Source organism: Anabas testudineus, chromosome 5 (assembly GCF_900324465.2).
Source record: "Anabas testudineus chromosome 5, fAnaTes1.2, whole genome shotgun sequence".
Taxonomy (NCBI): Eukaryota; Metazoa; Chordata; class Actinopteri; order Anabantiformes; family Anabantidae; genus Anabas; species Anabas testudineus.
Window position 1 is genome coordinate 19,353,827 of NC_046614.1, and position 22,688 is coordinate 19,376,514.

The 22,688-nt window shown below is 36.8% G+C and overlaps 4 protein-coding genes across 6 annotated transcripts; 2 read left to right on the forward strand and 2 right to left on the reverse strand.

The window, feature by feature from the left end:
- The first annotated feature begins 1,403 nt into the window (after positions 1-1,403).
- Positions 1,404-9,613, forward strand: sycp1 (synaptonemal complex protein 1). Of its 2 annotated transcripts, XM_026350065.1 has the most exons (35): positions 1,404-1,502; positions 2,101-2,230; positions 2,478-2,562; positions 2,664-2,707; positions 2,809-2,973; positions 3,136-3,203; positions 3,304-3,377; positions 3,513-3,571; positions 3,686-3,752; positions 3,937-4,010; positions 4,093-4,201; positions 4,572-4,666; positions 4,754-4,938; positions 5,030-5,097; positions 5,180-5,241; positions 5,347-5,463; positions 5,563-5,667; positions 5,817-5,920; positions 6,017-6,134; positions 6,219-6,289; positions 6,365-6,437; positions 6,533-6,595; positions 6,693-6,755; positions 6,841-6,903; positions 6,997-7,113; positions 7,193-7,303; positions 7,712-7,804; positions 7,921-7,995; positions 8,113-8,199; positions 8,281-8,427; positions 8,700-8,753; positions 8,885-8,956; positions 9,053-9,160; positions 9,266-9,328; positions 9,440-9,613. In XM_026350065.1, the coding sequence occupies exons 2-35, from the start codon at positions 2,102-2,104 to the stop codon at positions 9,578-9,580; spliced, it is 3,129 nt and encodes a 1,042-aa protein (XP_026205850.1). In that variant the 5' UTR covers positions 1,404-1,502; position 2,101; the 3' UTR covers positions 9,581-9,613. The 2 variants fall into 2 exon arrangements, with proteins under 2 accessions (XP_026205850.1, XP_026205849.1); XM_026350064.1 differs by having other exon boundaries at positions 1,409-1,502; positions 2,101-2,164; positions 9,053-9,582.
- Positions 9,609-11,437, reverse strand: si:ch211-105j21.9 (uncharacterized protein C1235.01). The gene is made up of 4 exons (XM_026350066.1): positions 11,218-11,437; positions 10,402-10,873; positions 10,160-10,312; positions 9,609-10,071 (listed from the first exon to the last, which is right to left on the reverse strand). Exons 2-4 carry the CDS (start codon positions 10,859-10,861, stop codon positions 9,944-9,946), a joined length of 741 nt encoding a protein of 246 aa, XP_026205851.1. The 5' UTR covers positions 10,862-10,873; positions 11,218-11,437; the 3' UTR covers positions 9,609-9,943.
- Positions 11,438-12,149: 712 nt separating this feature from the next.
- slc5a8l (solute carrier family 5 member 8, like) lies at positions 12,150-18,206 on the reverse strand. The gene is made up of 15 exons (XM_026347270.1): positions 17,264-18,206; positions 16,842-16,907; positions 16,545-16,596; positions 16,198-16,265; positions 15,791-15,945; positions 15,334-15,474; positions 15,104-15,233; positions 14,917-15,005; positions 14,524-14,636; positions 13,616-13,683; positions 13,413-13,499; positions 13,141-13,322; positions 12,818-12,927; positions 12,620-12,705; positions 12,150-12,534 (listed from the first exon to the last, which is right to left on the reverse strand). Exons 1-15 carry the CDS (start codon positions 17,615-17,617, stop codon positions 12,421-12,423), a joined length of 1,815 nt encoding a protein of 604 aa, XP_026203055.1. The 5' UTR covers positions 17,618-18,206; the 3' UTR covers positions 12,150-12,420.
- Positions 15,480-21,045, forward strand: tshba (thyroid stimulating hormone subunit beta a). Of its 2 annotated transcripts, none has more exons than XM_026347273.1 (3): positions 15,480-15,503; positions 19,221-19,403; positions 20,472-21,045. In XM_026347273.1, the coding sequence occupies exons 2-3, from the start codon at positions 19,242-19,244 to the stop codon at positions 20,748-20,750; spliced, it is 441 nt and encodes a 146-aa protein (XP_026203058.1). In that variant the 5' UTR covers positions 15,480-15,503; positions 19,221-19,241; the 3' UTR covers positions 20,751-21,045. The 2 variants fall into 2 exon arrangements, with proteins under 2 accessions (XP_026203058.1, XP_026203057.1); XM_026347272.1 differs by lacking the exon at positions 15,480-15,503 and adding an exon at positions 18,906-19,121.
- Positions 21,046-22,688: the final 1,643 nt, after the last annotated feature.

A 22,688-nucleotide genomic window follows, 5' to 3' on the forward strand; every position in this document is an offset into this window, starting at 1 on the left:
TTCTACAACTATCATATACAGTGGCAAGAAAAGGTATGTGAACCTTTGGAATTAATTACTGGTTAATTAGTTATTTCTACTATCACTATAATGTTTTTATGGTTGTTGACATGAAAGATCAGATTTTTTTTTGTGTCATTATTTATTTAGTTATTACTCTTCACTTAGGGGAAGATTAGATCATATTTTATGACAAATTAATGCAGCAAACATACAATTTCATACTTTTTCTAGCCACTCTATCTGACAGAGAACACCAGTGTGTTGAATGACACCATCGTTATGGTGTCTTTATTGATCAATCTCCACTTGCATGGCCTAACTCCTTTATTATTCCTATGTAGCAATAAAACAATGAAATGATGACGAGGGTTTTCACAAAGTGTAGGTACTAACGTTGTTACTTCAGTAGAAAATAGTTCAAATGAAATCTGTAGATATTTCTGAAGAGTTAAATATTCTAAATAGCTGTAATTTTAAAATTCTGTACCACAAACTAAACTCTATTTGCAGCATTTTGTCAATTTCAGAGACAGATATAAATTGGTCATAATAGGTCTACAGCTTATTTATTGATGTTTTCATTGGTTATTTGAGTGAAATGACCCTGAAGGAAAAGAAGTTCTAAAAGACAATGATGGGGAACTGGGGAACTAGTAACCAAAACCTAGTTACCAGAGCCCTTTGTCCGATACTGAACTGGAGAACTAGTTACCAGAACCTGTTGTCCGGTACTGAACTGGGGAACTAGTAACCAGAACCTGGGAACTAGTGTCCAGAAACCGTTGTCCAGTTCTGAACTGGGGAACTAGTGACCAGAACTGGGGAACTAGTGTCCGGAACCCGTTGTCTGATACTGCACTGGGGAACTAGTAACCAGAACCTGGGAACTAGTGTCCGGAACCCGTTGTCTGATACTGCACTGGGGAACTAGTAACCAGAACCTGGGAACTAGTGTCCAGAAACCGTTGTCCAGTTCTGAACTGGGAAACTAGTAACCAGAACTGGGGAACTAGTGTCCGGAACCCGTTGTCTGATACTGCACTGGGGAACTAGTAACCAGAACTGGGGAACTAGTGTCCGGAACCCGTTGTCTGATACTGCACTGGGGAACTAGTAACCAGAACCTGGGAACTAGTGTCCGGAACCCGTTGTCCAGTTCTGAACTGGGGAACTAGTGACCAGAACTGGGGAACTAGTGACCAGAACCCGTTGTCCAGTTCTGAACTGGGGAACTAGTGACCAGAACTGGGGAACTAGTAACTAGAACTGGGGAACTAGTGACCAGAACCCGTTGTCCGGTTCTGAACTGGGGAACTAATGACCAGAACCCGTTGTCCAGTTCTGAACTGGGGAACTAGTGACCAGAACCCGTTGTCCGATAATGGATGCCGGGCTCCGTCGACCGCTAACGTCCCGTCTCGCTCGCGCCCACACACCGCTGACACAGCTGCAGTGTCGTAGCGAACTAAATGCTTCATATTGAATTTTACCGACGACAGGTGAGTATTAACTTATTCTACTATTGTTTCCTCTAAGAAAACAGTGACAGCTTTAATCCTTGCGTTTTTATCCTGGTAGTTTTTTTTTTTTTTTTTTGGTTACGTAGGAAGTAACGTTAAACGTTTAGCTGTTAGCTGTTAGACAAGTTAATACTTAGGTTAACTACAGATATTAAGACAATTAACTTTCCTCAACGCTAACACTTAAAAAAAACTAAGATCACTGAATGTAAAAGCGCTTAGGTAAAATGAATGATTTTGTAGCTGTTTGACATAAACTTTCATACTAATAATATATAATATCTGACTCTTGGTAAAGTTAGCTAACGTTAGCGTAAAGCTCAGTTAAGCTAACTGGACGTCGACGTTAACGGTTAACGTAAAGTGCTTTTTAACTTTACGTTCCTTACGTAACCAACGTACGGTTTGCGTTAACTCTAACTTCTCCAGTAACTAGCTATATTTCAGAAATATCTTTTGTACTTTGTACTGCAGTAGTTACCTTACCTTTATTTGATAACTTTAGTTTAACGTTACCGATTGCTGCTTAGCATTAGCATTGCTATACTTTGAACGGAACTACATGTGCTCATTTTAGGATGGAGAGAGACAAGAGCTTTAACTTCAAATTGTTGGTGCCTCCCAGGGTGAACACTGGACAGGTATCTGCTGTTAGACCTCAGGAAATCACTGATAACTGTGGTGATTTCATAAACGCATTGCAACAGGTGAGGCAAGTCAGTCTGCTGTTAAATCCTGTAAAAATAGTAAATATTAATGAATAAAGGAAAAAAAAAAACACGTAAATGCTGGCTCAGCACTGACAGCCTTCAGCACAATAATTAGCTAAGCTTTCATCAGCAATGTAAGTTTGAAACAGCAGGTATATACACTTGTGATAGCATTAATGAATGTCTAAGAGACAGTAATGATTAATGCCTATGGTGACTAAGTATAATTGCTGTTTTTCCCTAGGGATATAGTAAATGTTTTGACAAAGAGCAAAACATGACTTTCCCCAACACAGGTTTGGTTGCACCAACTAAACCAACCCGGCAAGGTATTTTGTAATAAATAACACTGACTGCAAAATTTCACCACAAGGAATTGTGAAAAGTGTCACACAGTTGTTCTAAATTCTGCTCTCTATGTCCTCTAAAGACTTTCTAAAGATGAAAGCTGTGTCACCAATGGAAAAGGATGAGGTTTTTGTTTAGTTTTTTTTATTAAAATGTAAAGCAGAAATAGACTAGATTTGGCTTTTGCAGCGTGTTAAGTGCTACCTCTGATTGTGGTTAATTTCCAGAATAATTGTAATCCTGGACAGCTTTATTCCAAGCTGTTTGATGAAGTTGAGAAAATTAAGTGTTGGAAGGTCAAACTTGACTCTGATACTGTTCAGAAGGAAAGGCAACTCCAAGAAAACAAAAGAACAATTGAAACTCAGCGAAAAGCCATTCAAGAATTGCAGGTGTGTACCTGAGTGACAGCCTTTCTATGTATGTCTTTCTCTTTAACGACATATATATGTTACTTATTTTTAATATTCAGAGTTATTGATAATGGAATTAAAAAATACTGTAGCACCATGTGAGATGTATGTTGGCATACACTGTGTGTTCTGTCTTTGCAGTTTGGAAATGAAAGTCTCAGCATAAAGCTGGAAGAACGGATCAGTGAAAATGAAGATTTGAGGAACAAGTATGTGTTTATTTTAAAAGATTTAAAAATAAATGCATGCTAGGTTTAGATAATTATTGGTTTATACTGTGTCATATCATATTCTTATTTTAAATGACAGAAATAGCGCAACCAGGAACTTGTGTAATATACTTAAAGATACTTTTGAGAGGTTGGCAGAGAAAATGCATTTGTGTAAGTAGAAAGTGATTTGGCCATATACATTTTATCAACAGTATTGTGGTGCCCGAATTGGGTCATAATTTCTAACAAATATATATATATATATATATATATATATATATATATATATACATCTTCATTTTCTAGTTGAATCTGAAAGAGAGGAAACACATCATCTATTTTTGGAAAATACTGAGAATATTCAGGTAAAAAGCTCTAAATCATAATTGATTTCCTGTTAAGAATTTGTTAGACAGGGCTTAATAAAACATTAGGACACAACATTTGCTTGTCAGTTAGCAAGTAACTTTTCTTTGTAGAAACTCATTACATCATTTGAAAGCCTTCGTGTTCAAGTAGTAGCTGATCAACAGGAAATGCAGAAAGGTATAGTATATGTGAATGAATATTAGGCTTTTCACTACAGCAAGTCCAACACTAAAGACATTGTAATCAGTCAGGAATAATGTGAAGGATAAAATTAACCTTAAATACCCAAGGATGAATTATTAATGAAATATTGAGAGACACTGTCGACCAGCAAGATGAAAAATAAATGTATATTTTTCAGTTAAAGAGGGCTTGCTTCATTTTGAAGAACTAAAAGAGAAATATCATCAAGAGTGTAACATAAAGGAAGAAGAGGTTAGTAAAACATATTTTATTATATTTGAACATTGTGTGACTGCACATTTTGGAAAAAGGCTTATGGACAATGAATTCACAGATTGCAGGGCTTCAAACAACACTTAAGGATAAGGAAAACAAACTGCAAAAGGTCTTGTTTGACCTTCATGAAACCCAAAAGAATTTCAAACAACTTCAAGAGGCAACAAGTAAGTTCATGATTAGATTTTGGTAATTGCACATTTCTCTGGTAAACAGGATGATTCAGTTAACCATGTGACCATTAATGTGGATTCACGGGTTTTCTGTTGACCCATGTTTAACGACAGGCTTGAATAAAAGATCAACAAATCCACACCTGGACAATATGATAACATTTCTAATTTCTTTGGTACCCAGTGTCCTAGTATTTTGGAATAACTACTTATAAAATTTACAATCAATAGGCCAAGTTGTCATTTTTTGTCCAACATTCAGTTCAAGTCAAATTCAGAGAATAGTAATAGTACACAGACATTTTGTAATAGTGCACTATGCGGATTTGAGGCTACTAAATATAATACATTTGCTAACTAACAGATCAGAAAAATGAACTTCTCAAAAGTTCAAAAACCGAAAAGGAATCCCTTCTTCAAAAACTGCAAACTGCTGAGCTGCGCTGTAAAGAAAGTGAAGTGAGTCTGTTGAGATTTTTGTTTTTTTCAGTGAAAGTGGCTTTTGTTTTGTCCTCTCTACATTGAAATATTATCTTTACCTCAAAGAAATCTCTGGAAGCTACCAGTGCGGCTCTGGAACAAAAAAAAGTAGAATATGCAGAGATCATCCAAAGCAGAGACGTAAGCTTACAAGAGCTCATCAGAGTTAAAAGTCAACAAGCAGAGAAACTGGAACAGATTGATGCAACTGTTGGAGAGCTGCAGATTTCACTATCCTTAAAGATACAGAGGTATAATTAACTTCTGAAAAGTCATAATCTTTTTCAGATGAGATACAATTTTGATTATGTGACTATGGTCCTGGTTTGACTCATTTTTAAGGGTCAAGGAACTTGAGGATATTTTTAGGGAAAATAACAACAAACTTGAAAGGACAAAAACTATTCTAGGTAAGCCTCATTGAATGTAGTCTGGAGATATTTTTCACACTCTGCCATGGTGAAAGAAGATAATAGTTGAGATATTCAACAGGAGAGATCATGGAACAGAGTGCAAAGAAAGATGAGCAGATCATAAGCCTCAAAGGGGAACTGGTAAAGTGTGTTTTACATATTTCCACGTTTTTTACTTTTACTATACAGTTCAGTCCAGTAACTACAACAAATATTGTATTCATTGTATATTGTTGCTATTTTAAGGACAAAACTTCAAAATCCTTTGAGTCAATGAAGAGTGACATTAAAATGTGTGATGTCAGAGTGTTGGAACTGACAGCTGAGCTTTCAAGGCAAACCGAAGAAGCAAAGAAATTTAAGGTGATACAAATTTCAGAAGTAAAAGGATGTTGATTTCATAGTCTGTTACATGCAATTTAAACAAATGTATGTCCTAGAACATATTTTTTATTGATACAGAATGAAGCAGAGATGGCCTTTGCTGAGAATGGTCTACTGAAAAGTGCTTGTGAAGCTGCTGAAAAGGCACATGAAGATTTGAAGGGGATTTTCACTGTGACTGAGGTTTTTGCATGGTTTTATCAAACATCATTTCTTACCCAATGTCAAAATCATTTTTAGGAAATCGATTTTAAAATTAAAAATACTAAAATCATTACCATTGCATTATACAAAGTACTTAGTTTCACTGCATTTGTTTTTTATATCCTCAGATTAAAGTGCAGCAGCTAGAGGAGAAACTGCTTTTTGAAACAAGAAAAAACAAGGAATACACCTTTCAGTTGAAACAACTGAGGAATGACATCACACAGCAAAAGTTAATTAGCGAGCCTTTTGATTATATTAGTGTTTAGAATATATTATGTAAAAGAAAAAAATGTCAATGTTTAAAGCTTAATTTATATTTTTTTAGAATACAATATGACAAGCTTTTATCCAACTTTAATGAGCTTCAGTCTGAGAAGGTGGAAATTCAACAGCAGCTAGACAGTGGATCCTCTTATGTGAAAACTATTGAGACAAACATAAAGGTGTGGATTTTTTACTTATGTGTGATAGGGTAGTAGCTGTTACTTTGAATTATGTGAATGACCCAAATGACTTTTATTGGTCAGGTGAGTGAGGAGAAAACTGTGAAGCTAACAAGAGAAATTCAAAGACTGGAAGAAGAAAACCAATCTTTACAGTGAGTTAAAAAGCCTAAAGATTTTTAAAATGGTGTAGTTTTCAAAATTTACATTTATGTATTTTCATTAAACAGAGAGGAAACAAATTCCTTAAAAACCAAACTCCAAGGGAAATGTCAAGAAACCGAGAATAAAATAGAAGAACATGTAATTATACTAACTAAATATATTATAAATAGATACTAGACTTAAATGTACCTATTCTGAAAATAGTAAAGTTTCTTTGTGCTTTTTATGGCTAGTATAAACATATGCAGAAGGAAATTACAGAAAAAGAAAAACAACTCAAAGTGATGGAAACAAAGGTAATTAAAGTTAAACTAAAAACGGAAAAAAATAAAAAATAAAGAAAGCCTTAATACTACTGATTGTTCTTTGGAACTGACAAGAGACTGTTTTTAGCTTTGCAGTCTCAGGAAGAAAATTGAAACTAAACTTAAATCCCAGGAGGAATACCAAAAAGAGGTTTGTGACAACTATTAAACTGTTTATATGCAATATTTGTTATAGCTTTATTTACTCAGCTTACCATTCACTTGCATATTTTCAGAATAAAATGCTTAAGAAACAAATAACTAAGGAGACAGCAAAATCCAGTCAACTTGAAAGTGTGGTATGATGAAGTTTTTTTTTTCTCTTCCAGTGGTATGTAAAATGAAAAATATTTAAATGATTACTCTGTTTAATATTGGTACTTGGTCTTCAGATCCATGGTCTTCACGATGAATCCCAGAATCTGAAAAGACAGAACGAGGAAGACCATCAGAAATTGCTTAAGGATCTTGAGTCTAAATCAGCCTTCACAGCAGAGCTTGAGAATGAGGTTAGTTATACAATGTAATGTTATTCTCCTTGTTTTAGCTCTTGGGAATAAATCATAATAAAATCATCTTGCCTTACAGGTACAGAAGCTTAGATTAACTGCAGCAGAGGCCATCAAGAATAAAGAAGATGCAGAATTCAAGTGTCAACACAAGATAGCAGATATGGTTGCACTGATGGAAAAGCATAAGGTAAGGACATTATAAAGTGGCTTTAATGTAGTAGGTAAGCATGGGCATCTGTTGTAACAGATCCGTGTTAATAGAGTTGATGATTCAACTGTATAGTTACTACTTTTAGAACAGAACATACTGTATTGTTTGCTGTACTGTTGAATTACATTGTACTATACTAACAAGTATGTTATTATTTGTCCACACCCCTCCAAAACTGTTTAAAGAAAAACACATCTCCTTCATGAAGTGAGAATTTATTGTTGAACTGTTGCATTAGTCTGCATATGTTTTATCTTAAAATAAATTAAATCCCTAATAAATTGCTAACTGATTATATTTTTGGTTTCATAAACAGTTCATGTTCAGTATGACAGTTGACCCAAATATATATTTCATTGGAAGGAACTTCATTGTCATTATCAGGGCCAGTATGACAGGATGGTTGAAGAAAAGGATGCAGAGCTTCAAGAGAACAAGAAGAAAGAGATTGAGGCTGTTGCCCACAGAAAATCACTGGTATGGAACAAAAAATATAAATGACTACCACTTTATATTATATTTACCATTTAATAAATAAATACAAAGTAAATTCCCCCCTCATAGCATTTACCAAATAAAATGTTTAAAATCAGGAGTTGGATCTCTCCAAGCACAAGACAGAATACGATCATCTCAAGACACAGCTGAAGAAAGAAACAACAGAGAAGGTATGTCCTAGTTTGAAACAATTATAGTTTATTTTTGGCTTTTTACTCCAACAGGATGTACTTTACCATTTGAGAGATAGGTCATTCTTTGAGAAAAACACTTTTCATTGCTGATAGGAAAACCTACAGAAGGAGGTAACTGATCTAAAAAAAGAACTGTCATCAATGAAAATCACTCAGCTGTCAGAAGCAAAGAACAAGCAGGTACGATATCTGTACACAAACAAAAAGGTTCCACTGATGGTGTGTCATCATTTAATCAGTAATTCATCTTTACAATTATAGTCACATGGCCCTACCTATGAACGAGGAAGACATTTAGAGACTCAGAAAGAGTACTCTTCAAAGAGACACGTGTTTGACTTCTCCAAGACCAGGAAAGCTCTCTCCTACAGCAAAGATGATGGGAGTGCTGCAGTTTTAAAGAAAGCAGTATGTTTTTAAATAGATTAATCAAATTATGCTGTTTCAGGCACATTCACAATTGTCAAGGTGAGGTTAAAATATCAAGTTGTGATGTTATTTTACATTCTTAAGTACTTAAAACTGAGTTGTGAGCCTCAAGAAAGGTAAAGTAAGAATTAGGTCACTTTGTGATAGACTATTATTAAGATAATATTTACCAACTTATAACATTTCAACACTTTTGGCCTTTTTCATTCAGACTGGCATGAGTTTCACATTTTATGTTTTCTTTGGTTAAGGAATCTGACACTGAATCCATCAGAACATCATGTGGAACAACACCAAAGACAAAGGTAGACAGCTTAATCTGTTCACAAACACATTTTATATAGGCTACGATAATAGAGACAACTGTTCAATCTATGTTTCCCTGCTTACTGTAGCATTCATAATAAACCAGATTAATATTCACTTTGTACTGTAGGACATTTACAATGAAGACCTGGAAACGCCAAGATGTATTGCAAGCCGCATTGGTGGATCATCAAAGATCAAAGTAAGAAATAGTATCATTCTGACAATTTCCAAAATGAATAAAAAATATAGATTACCTTAGCTAGACTTAAACATTTATTCTTAAATTTGCATACAGTCCTACAGAATAAGGACACCCCCTTCTGCTGAAAAAGCAACTTGCTGGGGAAGGAGCACCATAGAGCTTGACCCCAAGTCTGACAGCTCTGATCAAAATGATCTTTTGGTAAGTAATGCGTTTATGGTTCCTTTGTCATATGTATATGTGCTTTGTTTTATTTTTTATACCGAACCTTCAGAACAACTGATTTAACCTTTCTCTTTTTGATAGACTTTTGCAAATGCACCACCCAGTTTTTCTGCTGTGCACTGCAAAGCCAACATCTTTAAAAAGGTAATATGGTCCTACTAGTCTAATGCAAATTGATGTATTTTTTGCATAGACAAAAACAGAACAATCCCTGGAATATAAGTAATAAACAATTCGATTCGAACATTATTTCAGATCCAGAGCCCTGTCACTCACAAATCACCTGGTAACTCACTGAAGTTAGCTGCGATGAAAAGAATGAGAGATGCAGGTTGGACTGCTGTTACGGGCTGTGACAAGAAAAAGAAGAAAACCAATGAGAAGATATTTGCCTAAGTAAACAGTGTAATAATATTAGACAAGTTTAGATGTTCTTGTTAGTTGCACTATCTTATGGAATTATTTTTTCTTGCTGGTGTTCACATAATCCTATTTATTCTGTTCTCTATTTCTTCTTATGTAGCCTGAATGCTTTGCTCTGTGTTACTTATTCTATAAGTAAAAGTAATGTTCAAATCAGTCAGTATTATCTTTTTTTTATGTTTTATCCACCATTATTTCTTTCCTCTTTCCTTCCTTCATTCCTTCATGAAGACTTCACAGAGGTGAATCTCAAGTGCTGAAACTGTACCAATTATTGAATGAAGATAATTGGTTTTGTCCATGTCTGACATCTCAAACTCTAAGAATGCTCTTCTTTTATTGAAGGAACTCAAGGCGAAATTGAGATTGATCTGCTGGGGCTGTTGGTACATTGTCATAGATTGGATGGCCATCATAAAGTCCTCCGGAAATTACCAGCGTGTCATCATCTGCCACATATAAATCTGTTGAAAATTAAATAGGTATTTGTTAAATGCAAATAATAAACAAAGTAGTTTGTATTGATTGTATAGTGTTTTAGGTAAACCTTACCCGTGTCACTAGTGTTGTTAAGAGGTTGATGCAAGTATTGGAATTTATGTTTGCATCTCTTAAATAAGAGCACAACCAATACAACAGCAAACAATCCCAGTATAACACTGAAGACAATAGTCATGCTCTTTTCTGAAATGTTTAGTCCCATACCTATTAGAACAGGAAAAGGAATAAGTAAGTAAGAAAGAAAAACAAAACTGTAAAACTCCCCAGATAAGAACATGGAGCCTGATGCTTACCTTTTGAAACTGAGGTTGTATTGACAGTTTGAGGTGAATATGCAGTTGTAGTTACAGTAGTATTAGGTGTACTGTTGTAACCTGTTGAGGTTTGGATTGCAGGCGTTGTCAGTGCAGTAAATGCTGGAGTGTGTGTGCCAGGTGTTGTTGTCTTCAGTGACGTACTACTGGGTAGAGGTGTCACAATGGTTGTTGACTCAGAAATCGGGGTGTGACTTGTGGTTTCATTGAATGTTTTATTGGCCTGAGTTGTGCTGTCAAATGGCGTTGTGTTCTCCGTCACATTTGAGACAGCAGTTGTATTTGCAGCAGAGTTAGCTGAAGTTACAAAGGTAGTTATGTTTAACGCAGGGGCTGTTGTAAGGACGACGGTTACATTCCCCTTTTCTGCCTGTGCTATAGCAAAAGAAATAGCTAGAAGGCAACAAGCTAGAGTAGCAAAGATGTTATCTGTGGCCATTATGTCCCGAACCTGAAAAAGAAAAAACATGGAGTGAAAAACGTGCCTACAACATAAACAATAAGTGTTACACTGTTAAAACTTTTACCTTTTCGTTTAACATTGTGGCGTACGTAAGTAAGTATTCAGTATATTTTCATAGGTTATGTTAACAACAGGAAAAGATATTTTACACACTAAAGAAAAAAAATGATTGCCTCCAAACTTTGTGATCTTGTGTGGATAGGTTAATAGAAACTTCCTAATCTCCCTCTAATGTGGAAACTTGCCAGTCCATAAAACTCCGACTTCAATCAAAAAAACCAAATTACTATTATTCCATTGTTGTAGACGGATTAAAAATAAATCCAGCTCACCTTGTTTTGTCAGTATGGCTGAAAACAGTAACTACTGTGACGTCCGTGGCAGTTAGTTCGGCTCCACTTCCTACCTGAAACAGCTAGAGGGTTGATTTGCTTGCATAGAGGCAGGTAAAAGTGGGCAGGTCAGTACTTTGTAAACTTCCTCTATTGTTTGGTGCCAAGGAGACAAAGGACCTGCTTACAACCTAAATCAAAGCTCAGTTTCTGTCTGTCTGCTTGTCTCTCCCTCGCACAGTTTAACCCACTCCTACTGCCCAAGTATTAACTACACAGTAAATTTATTGTTCCTGACGTCCTGTATTATCTCTTACATACCAAGAGCATGCAGTCACTGAAGTTCCCAGTGCTGAATTTGTATGTATGTGTATGTGTGTTTAAGCCAACAAGATTTAACGTTGTAAAATATTTATTAGAGAAAAATTACCGTACAAGAGTAAACATCAAACAAAAACAGGATATAACAGCAATATTCAAGTGGGCCTTTCTATGTCGTTGTAACCATGACACCAATAGGGACAGTGCTCATGTAGAAGACAGCGCTAGCAATAAAAATAAAATGGTGTTGCCACGTCAACACTGAAGGGAAGTGGGAGGGGCTCAGTTAAGTGTGGCGCAACAGATGTGGTGAGCCTGTGCTAATTTCATTCTGGTATATACTACAATAACTGATGTTTCCTGGTTCATATCAAATTTTATTTAAATATATATCCCAATATAACAAAATCACAAGCTGGCCTCAAGGCCATTTGCAACATCCTTTGTCCTTAGACCTTTAATCAGATAAGAAAAACATCTTAAAAAAAGATAAAGAGCAACATTCCTCTTCTTAATTAAATGAATGTTACACCACTAAGTGTTGCAGAAGTGTTCCACTGTATATTTCTTGTTTTTTATTTTTTTTATTATGATTATTTTTGTCTACTCTGTCTAGGCACGTAGACAAGTGTTGAATTTGAGTTATATTGTTTTACATTTTAGTTTTACCAAGCTTTATAAATTGAGCAGTTTCTTATTGTAATATCTAAATAATTACACTTACACTTACTGTAATTATCAACATAAATACACATAGTAGAGATACAGTTATTGGTCATGCAAACAAAATGCAACACATAGATGTAGCAGCAAAATAATTGTGGTTTAAAACATATAAAAAATATTAAAATGTCTCCAAAACAGTGTACTGATGTAGTAGCATTACAGTTTTGTAGTTTTTTCGCCATCTTTGCACATCACAGCAATATCTGTGAATGCTGCATTATCAGCTCCCAAGTCAAAGTCAGCTGCAGCCTTTTCTGTGACATCTGATGCCTGTAGTGGGTTGAGAACATTAGCATATTAATAACACGACATGTCTCATGTAATTTGGTGATACTGTTGTTAGACTGCATCTTACCTTGGATTTACTGAAGAAGCTAAAGCAGATGAGGTCGTTCTTCCTCACAAACAGATCAGAGTTCAGCTTCTCTTGCTTGCATCCACCTAAATTGAAAGACATTTTATAGTTGAGAGGATAAGATTATAAAGATGTGTCCACCACTATCATTGGGGTGTCTGTGGTTGAAGTAAAGGTTAGGGGAGCAGGTTGTCTCACCTGTGATCATGCTCACCAGCAGGCCAGACACGAGTGTGATCAGTAGACCCAACAGAGAGAAGTAAAGATAGGACAGAGAGTACCAGGTGTCTGCTAAAGCTGGCCTGAAGCTGATACACAAAGGAATTACCTTAGTGATTATTAGTTTACTATAATATAAAATAAAACAGGCAGCAAATCTTTTGAAGACATTTAATAAACTCTAAAAATTATTTGGATAGTCTTTATGCCGTGAATACTTTTTGTGTTGTATGACTTTGGAATATTAAAATGCTAATGAGAAATCTTTTTGAATGTGACCATATATTGTGCAAATGACTCACTCAGGCTGTGAGGTCACTGGACTAGTCCAGGGATATGCTGTTGTGTAGTTCTGGTTTATGGTGCAGCCTTCTGTAGTAAGAGGGAGAGGATTTGTCTTTTCAGCTTTTGGTGGGTAAATCTGACCTCCAATTCCCACCCACAGAGTCAACGCTAGACCAGTTATCATTCCCACCAGTCCTCCCTGCAAAGTAGATAGGATGCAGTTAAAAATGACATTTTATCTATTCAAGTAATATGTCTTTGTGCTGTCAGATCAATTGAAAATACTCACCACTGAATTGGCTGTGCGGAAAAGCATGCCTAATAGGTAAAGACCAAGAAGAGGCCCGCTGATCATGCCAAATATAGATAAAGCTGCCTGAAAAGTGAAAATTGTGAGGAGGCTTGTAGTTGTTCACGTTGAGCTCATGGTGGTGCCGTAGAACAACAAATGGCTGCAGCGGTGATATATAGAATGGTGTTTGAGAGGTTTACCTGCAGAACGCTTCCCATCGCTGACGCAACACCAGCCATTCCAATACACACACCACCAAAGAATATACCTGGGAAGTTTTAACACAACAGCTATTGAAATGAATTTCAGAATCTCATCACAAATTTGAAACTGCAGTTTCAGAAGTTCTTTGGTGTAAGTCTCAATATAATTTAGCATACTTTATTTTTTTCTTCTTAGGAGCATACAGCTTTGTATTTGTATTTGTATGTATTTATTTTCAGAAATAACACACAGACACATACCAACCAGTGTATGAGTTAAATGAGGGGGAAAGTAGCATACATAGCTTTCCTGCAGCAGCTTTCTTGCAGATACACTGAATACAGAGCCACACCTTTGATCCTGCCCTCACAAAAGAAGTTCACAGAACTTAGCTGTTCCTGTCTGTGCAGGTTTTTCTCAGAGAATCTACAGTCACTGAAGAATTCCTGCACACTGTTCGTACAGTGGGTCCTATGAAGCCTGATTGTAGAGACATTTATCACAATAACTTGCTTTAGATGTTGTGTGAATTAAATTTCTTTCTTCACGACTTTCAGGTTAGATATTTTTATGATCATACCATAACTTATACAGTGTTACTGGTAACATGTGTGATGATCTGCTTACAATAACAAGATAAGATAAGCATACTTGGTGGGCTTCAAAGAGTCTGCGGTTAACAGGGATCACACTGTATAGTGACTACTGTGGTTTTCGTAATAAAAGGTTAATGTAAACTAATGTTAGTTTGAGTTAAGTTTGAGCATTTTTCTCAAGCTTAAAGCTATTTTACAAAAAAAAAATTTTACTGCTGTGAATCCTTGAACTGCAGCACCACTCCTTTCACATTTTTCTTATGCACATTGTACTCAGTCTACTATGAAAGGATTTTTATGCAACTTACTCAGGCCCATGTTCATCCAGGATATTTGTCTCTCTGTGAGGCCTTTCCACACAGGGACAATGAAGTCTTCCATTGTGACAGCAACAAGGGCGTTTATACTGGAAGACACCGTGCTGAAAAATGGAACAGAAAGCTTTTAGTCACTGAACAGAACACAGATGTTAATGCGATTAAATAGCAGATTAGTTTCTAGCATGCAGATGGGTTTCTTGTGTAATGTGTAAATAAAATGACTAAACATGCAATTGCTACAATATCTCTGTTGGCCATGGGTTTTTCTCAGGAAGCGAATTAACTCCTTTATTGCTAGATTATTTCCTTTCTGTTCCGTCTTATCTACTAGAGTTGTTTTGTATTGGCACAGCATTTTGACTTATGAAACTCTTGACTCACCTAAGGGTCCCACTGTATGCAGCAGCCACAAACAGGCCAGGGATTCCAGGGTACACTGCCAGAATATCCATTACAAGGTACGGCAGCAGCTGATTTACAAATACGAACCATTACATTGATATAGTACTACATACTGTGTTAGATAGCAAACAGCATGACATCCATAGGAGGCAGCTGCAGCAGTTACCTGGTCAGTGGTGCCTACATCACCATTTGTTAGTGGGTCACATTGCTTATAAATGGAGTACATAGTGAGCCCAGAAAACATAGCCAAGCTCACAGTTATCCACAGGCCAACCATGTTCACATACAAAGACCTGAAAGATAAAGGAAGACTTGTCAGCGCACGAAGCGACGCTCACAGCCAATAACATACTGTTTAATATTCTGTTTGCATGTCATTGCAGGAATGCTCACATCTTGGCATGGCCCAGCGTTTTGCAGGAGATGTAGCGTTGCACCTGCGATTGGTTGATCGAATAGATAGACACCCACATTACGCTGCCGCCAACTAAAATGGTCCAGAAAGTGTGTCGCTTCAGAGGATCTGGGTCAAAGCTGTTATGAAAAGTCAACAGATACTGAAGGTAATAATTGGAGACTTAAGTACTAAAAATATATGTGGGATGCCATTTTTTAGGCAATAATTGCTCTTTCCATTATTTGTATGCAGTTTCACTTCTTTGCATGTTTCCCTGCTTACTGTAAAAAAGATGTTTACAGAAAACAATACAAAAGTTGATATCCTTTCCTATGGCTGCAAACAACACACTAATTCAATTGGACTAAGGAAGCGCCTCTACATCTAGTATCAGTTTAAAACAATAACAACAAACTCTATTTGGAAGTCTAGACTGTTTGTATCTGTACTTACTCAAATGTCTCTAGTCGACCTCCTTCCCCAGCGTCTTTCCAAATCTTTGTCAGGCCTCCCTGCAGTACAGCTCCTCTAGCTATAACAGCTACAAAACCTGCCAGCATGATCACCATCTGCAGCACGTCTGTCCAGATTACTGCTTTCAGGCCACCCTGAACGAAATACATGTTACAGTTTGCTTAATATATTTCCAAGTAATTTGAAAGGTTATTGCTAGTTTAAGCTTACAGGAGTGTTAACATGTTTACACAGGCACATTATCACATAGTGAAAAATAGTTTCACAAGCAGATCAGTCAGTTTCATAAACTATAACATGTATAATACTTATGAAACACGCAGTTGCTACTATTTTAACAAAACATGTAAAAAAATAAAACTAGGTGACAGTTTATAAGTACTAACCAAAGTGCAGTAGATGATGCATACTGCTCCGGTAGCCACCAGCACTCCCCACAGATCGAGTCCTGTTACTGAGAAGTCAAAAAAGACACTCTGTTATGATTCGTACATTAAAATATATATTTTTTCATCTTACTTTATTAAGTCCCCTTTTTAAAGTAAGATACACTCATCAAAATACACACAAAAGCAGCTCCCTTAACAATAATAAGTAGTTTTATTGTTAAGGTACAATAAGTAGTAACATGTTAAGTTACATGAGTAGTTTATCAAATCTGTTACCAGAAAGATGTAATTGTAAAGAGATGGGACCAAATGTTTTACCAGGTTACCCATGTTTTCTGACTTACTTTGATTTAGTGCAAGAGCTGGAGCGTAGATGACTAAACCGGTGTACAGGGCCTGAGAAAAGGTGCAACCATTAGTTGATTAGAAAGAGACAGACTAAGCATGTGATTCATATTAATGGACATCATGAATCATTATTACACAGTAAACAAGTAAACGCCAGGTGCTGTGTACCATATCAGATTTATGATTTTAATCATAGGTCTTTGTTACATTCTGTATGTTTTTATTATCTAAGTACATACTAAGTGAACATTTCTCTGTCTTTTTTAAATTAAAATAAATAATGGTTTAATTACCGTCTGTACAATGTACATTGATGTTCCAATTACCCGAATGGGTCGACTGAAGCGCAGCTCCAGATACTAGAAATGGGAGAGAAGCCTAGAGAGTCAGTTTGGTTTTCACATACTTATTTTGTACATACAATTGCAAAATATGAAACAATAGATTATACATATAACATTGCATAAATAATCTTACAGCAAAACCTTTAGATGATATGCTTTTACTGCATGTAAATAAAGTACAGCTCCATAATATTTTCAAACTAAATGTTTTCACCTTCATTGTGGATGAATCACTAGCCACATGAACATGTACTACAGAGGCCTTTTGTTTTGACACTTACAGTAAAGCATGCTTGCTTCATTTTATCTTTTCATTTTAAGATATGAAGCCATTCTAACAATATAATAATTTTGATGTGACATCAGCTTACCTCATAGGCGCTGGTGATCCCAAGTCTATAGAAGAGTGGGACAAAAATCTCAGCAGTGACAGTAGACATGATGGCATAGGAGAAGCCAAAAAGCCAGAAGGCAGTTCCATACCGGTAGGCCTCAGCAGGTGTGCCAATCACTGTGATGCCAGACATGAAGCTGGCAGTGAGTGACATAGCAACTGGCACAGCTGTCATTTGCCTCCCACCCAACAAGAACTCAGCACTGCTGGTCTCCTTGCGGCCTCGAATGGCCTGGAAAAGTCCAAGACCAGCTGCCGCCAAAATGGTTCCAGCGAACACCACATAATCCCACACAGAGAAAGTAGCCACAGGACCCCCTGTACCAACCATGGTGAGCTCCGTGGACGTAGCTTCCTTTTTCCTTACCCTTCTCTTTGAGTGTTAAAAATCCTTAAATTCAGCAGAATTTCTGCTAATGTTTAATCTTCTACCCTCAAACTGAAAATGTCCTCAAGTCCAGTACATAACCAAGAGAAACAATACTACACTCCTAAAACAGCAAGGAAACGCTTTTCAGCACATTTAAGACGTCATCTTATTCAGATAAACTTAAATCAGCTGCAATTAAACCTTCAAACCTTCAACGAAGAATAGAAAAATCCAAAGATTTACGGGGTTTTCGTCCTCTGTTGATTCCCGCTTAGCCAGACTAACTATCAGCGGAGTCTTGCCTACCATATAGTAGGACAATGAGATACTTTAACTACTTCTGTTCTGAGGTACTCGGCAGACTACAGAGATTAGCTCACTTTGGTTAATAATCCATCAAGGACACATGGTACAGATGTCAGCCATAATTTCAGTGATTGTAAAAGTCGATGATCCTGTGGTGTTTGTGAGCTTGTGTTGTTCTGACGGCAAACAGAAGACTGTTGTCAAGATGTCTCCATTACCTCTAAAGTGAAGCAGCACAGTGACACATCCAGGAGGGGTCTTTATACAGCTCCAAGTTATTCAGTAGTTACTGGTTAGGTTAGTAATTTCAAGAAGCAGAGCAGTTCATGTTCACTACAGGTCACTACTCCTGCTGTCTCATCGTTTTTTATGTCACATGCGATTATTATCAGAGTACATCACACGTCTAGGTATTTGGTTATCACTGGTGATGCATAGGGGAAAATGCCATTTTAAACAAACATCACAGAATAATTATGACCACTACAGAAATATTATATTGCAGATGTAATAGAAAAGGTATGAGGAAAGCTGCTGCCAAAGAACTTTATGTTCGTAAAAAGGATTTTAGGTGTGATTATTGTTGAACTTATTAATCTAATGTGCAGAGATTTTATGGTTGATTTCATTCAAGTCACTTTTAGTGAGAGTGTCAGTAAATTCTTAGAAAGTTAATATAAAATAACCTTGTGTTAATGTTTGTAAAGCTGAGCAGGGAAGACAGAATGAGCAGCTAAGATAGACACTGAACTCACACTGCAGTGTTTACGTTGTCACTGCATTGTAATAGTTTTGTGGACTTTATTCCTAGTCACTGATACACTAGAGAATGTCAACACCTGCCAGCCATTTAGCTATGTGCATAGCAAATGATAAGTTATTAGATAACGACTTGGATTCAGTAAGCAGGCAGAGTCAGATACAGGGATGCGAGTTTTCAGCTGATAAAGAATCCATTATGTCAGTTTCTTGGTTACAGCGTGAACTTTGAAGGAAATCATTAATTCATGTCATTCACATAATGGACAAAAAGTTCCGTTTTTCCTTGTCGTCACAGATAGAAGATAACAGCTAGCTTGGATAAAAGTGGATTATACAATGTTCACATAAATAGTGTTCAGCAGGGATGTTGAGACTCAAAGCACCATCAGACCTGCAGGTATCCACATCTCATGGTTCACTTGCAGAGAGGAACAAATATTGTATATAATGTTATGTGTGTAGTCACTTTGTCTCTTTATCTTCTCTTCCCATGCAGGTTCAAAATTGATTTTTTAACATGGAGACTGCAGTGGTCACCTGCTGGATCCTTTTTCTGTTGTTCAGTCCAGCTGTTCCTATGTGTTTACCCACTGACTTCACCCTGTATGTGGAGAAGCCAGAGTGTGACTTCTGTGTGGCGATCAACACTACTATTTGCATGGGATTTTGCTACTCAAGGGTATGTATTAAAAGTCCTTTGTGGTGAAGGAATACACTGTCATTATCTCAGGTGGAAAGAAGAACACAAAAAAAAATCTTTATTGAGAAAAAGGATAATAAAAAAATTGGCTGGTGTTGATGGCAACATGTGTCAGTCAAACAGTCAAATTAAATTTCCATTTTCACCATATCCAACTATCTAACTATGTAAATAGAGAGGAAAAATAAATATAAATAGAAAGAATATTTGCAATACATGAGAAAATAAAATTAAAGCAGGTTAAGGTTTATTTTGATTAAATGGAGAGCTCATAAGTATCATACATGTTCATGGAGAGTTTTTACAACATGAAGTAAAACAAAGGTGATCTTTTAGAAAAACGGTACTGATTAAAATGAAATCACCATTAACATAATTAAATAGAAACATTTTGAATCCTCTCTACTACTACTACTATGATGTAGAAAGTTGAATCACTACCGGCTGTCTAATTAGAACTAACGGGTTAAATCACAAACGTCCAGTCCAGTTGAACTGCCACCTTATTGTTGTAATATTGAAGGTGTGTAATGATTGTAGGCAGGAGTGGTTCCTAAACATAATTGACAGCAATATTCAGCAAATGAAATGATACAAAATAGATGTGGCTTATCATTACTGTATTATATGGCAAGATAATCCGCTGCCACAGCTCAGCCACGTGCACTGCAATCTGTATCATAAAACAGTGTCAACTGCTTTCATCTCCCTCAAACACTACTAAAATTCAAAGAACCAACATATCTCGCGTGCACAGTAAATGATACATCAACAAAATAATAAAAGCTGAAGAACTGAATGTCACTACTGTGCCTGCTCAATGCGGGAGTCCTTTACTAGCAGTCTTAGAGCACAGCTAACGGGCATCACCATGCTGTATGTGTATGATTGTGGAACAAATGTCAATAACTTAAACAGTCAGGTAGAGTCCGGCCTCCTCTTACATTTTCAATCCTATTTTCTTCATCTTCACACTTAGAAATGTGGTTATATAGTTTAAAGTTCCAAGTGTCGAGTGTTACCCCTATGTTTGTGTACGGTGACCAGGACAGCAACATGAGGGATATACTCGGCTCACGCTTCTTGATCCAGAGAGGCTGCACCTACGACAAGGTGGAGTACCGTACAGCCATCCTGCCTGGCTGTGCCATCGACTCCAGCTCTGTCTTCACCTACCCTGTGGCTCTCAGCTGCCACTGTGGTGCATGTAAGACTGAAAGCGATGAGTGTGCACACAGAGGTAGCGTGGACAGAGCTGTGTGTACCAAACCAGTAAGACGGATTTACCCATACCCCGGCCAGAGCAACTACATCATCCCCTTCTGATATCTTTACTGTTGAATTCTCAACTGTCCTCTTGAGTGCTGAAACTTATCCATGAATGTTTTGATGAAAAACAAACATCCTCATTTGTGATTAATGCAGTGAAATCTGCACACATTGTACTATTGAGTATTGTAGACGCCTACTTTATTTTGCTTTGTAGTCTGTCCTGTATCTATGCTTCTCACAATGGTTCAACATTGTTATTTATCCTTTGTACTCTTGTGTTTGACTCACAGACTTATGTTTATTCTGAAAGGCATAATGCAACTGAATTAAAGCTAAACTCTCAAAATAGCTCTGTAGCTAAGCTGTGTTTGGCTTAATCACATCATGTGCCAAAGCTTTCTGTTGACTACATAACAAACACAAGGCCATGACGTTTCACACTGTCACCTCAGGATACTATATTTGCCTTGATAGTCATTCCTAAAAGCACATGATTGTTGACATACTGCTTCTTGTTAAATGGATGATCGGAGTCAATGTCAAACCACAAAGATTTAGTACAGTGCACACGGTAGCAATCCTTGCTCATATAACTGTTAGTCATTTTGCCTAGTCTGAAATAGAGATTATTGTGTAGTTTCCAGTTCACAAAGGGGACTTTAGGAGGACAGCTGGAGCTTATTAATAGCTCTGCAGTACAGAGTGTGTCTGGGAGAGTGTTTAAGTCCATCATGTGGATCTCTGTGACAGCACTCTTTCATTACTTCATGATACCATTCACTTTTCATATTATAATGGTCTTTTAGAATAGAGTAAAATATACATTTGTATAGAAGATGGTGCCCTACAAGTAAGTGTAACATCAGATTTAAAAGTAAAACACATACGAGCATTGTCCTCTTACTAAAAGAGAGAGTCTCACTTTCAACAGGACACATCACCAGCACCCTTACACCTCACATCATGTTACACGTGTCTGCCAGTGACATTCACAAGTGGAACGAGCTAGTTGTGCCTCAGTTGATTGTATGATGGGAAAACACGACTGGAAAACAAGTCTGTTTAATGCTGACGCCATAGACAATACTTTAACCTTGACAGAATTAATCTGTCATCAATCTGATCTATTATGTGTTAAATAATTAAGGCGTGATTGTTGTTAGTAGATCGTTTTTTATGTTTTCACTTCCATTTCAAGTCCATTTTTAAAAAATGTAAAGTAAATAGTAAAATTGTTTTTCTTTAGATTCGTGACTATTGCAAAGGATGTTCTGATCAAATTATTGGTTTGGTCTAGTCTAACTATCCATAAATACCTGCAACTGGAGAACTCATTGTGCTGAATACTTTAATAACAACTGACCTGATATGACTCTAGCATCATCAGACTGATATGGCACAATAGTCTGAATTGGCCGGCTGAAATTCCATGTGTAGAGGTGTTTTGAAAACCCTAATACCCTAATGGATAAAGCAGTGGATGACACGGAATTTGCTTCTGTCAGCACTCCAAAGAACAGACTGTGGGGTGCGATCACTCTTTCATTCAGACAAACCAGTTTTGTTTGTGTTGTGTTTATTCAACTAGAAATAAAGTGGGAATGTTTTAGCTGTGCTTGCCCCATGACTCTGCCGATGGACATGTTAGTCTGTCGGTTGGTTGGTGTGTCTACTGTTTTGGTCAAAGCTGAAAAATATCTCAGCAACTACTGACCGCAGTCACCTGTGTTTTCCTTTTGCACCACCAGCTGCTCCACATTTTTGGTTTTTAGTGATTTGTCATTGCCATTGAATATTGTACACTTATCTGCGGTTGTGGACAGTGTGTGTCAGTGACACTGAGCTCTCCTGTTACGCCCCCATCTGGTCAAAGTTTTCACATATTGTGGGAAATATCTCAACATCTATCTAAAGGCTTTGCACAAATGTTTTTACAGCCACCGAGAGGTTCACATAGACCTGAACTTTTGATATGTATTTTTCCTCCCGTTG

What these genes read in the sequence shown, in the direction of transcription:
- sycp1 (XM_026350065.1), top strand. Translation starts at nt 2,102, where the DNA reads ATGGAGAGAGACAAGAGCTTTAACTTCAAATTGTTGGTGCCTCCCAGG. An exon ending in AATGAAGATTTGAGGAACAA is followed by an intron (nt 3,204 to 3,303) that starts GTATGTGTTTAT and finishes TTTAAATGACAG; the next exon opens with AAATAGCGCAACCAGGAACT. An exon ending in AATGACATCACACAGCAAAA is followed by an intron (nt 5,921 to 6,016) that starts GTTAATTAGCGA and finishes ATATTTTTTTAG; the next exon opens with AATACAATATGACAAGCTTT.
- si:ch211-105j21.9 (XM_026350066.1), bottom strand. Translation starts at nt 10,861, where the DNA reads ATGGCCACAGATAACATCTTTGCTACTCTAGCTTGTTGCCTTCTAGCT. An exon ending in TACAACCTCAGTTTCAAAAG is followed by an intron (nt 10,313 to 10,401) that starts GTAAGCATCAGG and finishes CTGTTCTAATAG; the next exon opens with GTATGGGACTAAACATTTCA. An exon ending in TAACAACACTAGTGACACGG is followed by an intron (nt 10,072 to 10,159) that starts GTAAGGTTTACC and finishes AATTTTCAACAG; the next exon opens with ATTTATATGTGGCAGATGAT.
- slc5a8l (XM_026347270.1), bottom strand. Translation starts at nt 17,617, where the DNA reads ATGGTTGGTACAGGGGGTCCTGTGGCTACTTTCTCTGTGTGGGATTAT. An exon ending in GGATCACCAGCGCCTATGAG is followed by an intron (nt 16,908 to 17,263) that starts GTAAGCTGATGT and finishes TCCCATTTCTAG; the next exon opens with TATCTGGAGCTGCGCTTCAG. An exon ending in GCATCATCTACTGCACTTTG is followed by an intron (nt 15,946 to 16,197) that starts GTTAGTACTTAT and finishes TATTTCGTTCAG; the next exon opens with GGTGGCCTGAAAGCAGTAAT.
- tshba (XM_026347273.1), top strand. Translation starts at nt 19,242, where the DNA reads ATGGAGACTGCAGTGGTCACCTGCTGGATCCTTTTTCTGTTGTTCAGT. An exon ending in TGGGATTTTGCTACTCAAGG is followed by an intron (nt 19,404 to 20,471) that starts GTATGTATTAAA and finishes TACGGTGACCAG; the next exon opens with GACAGCAACATGAGGGATAT.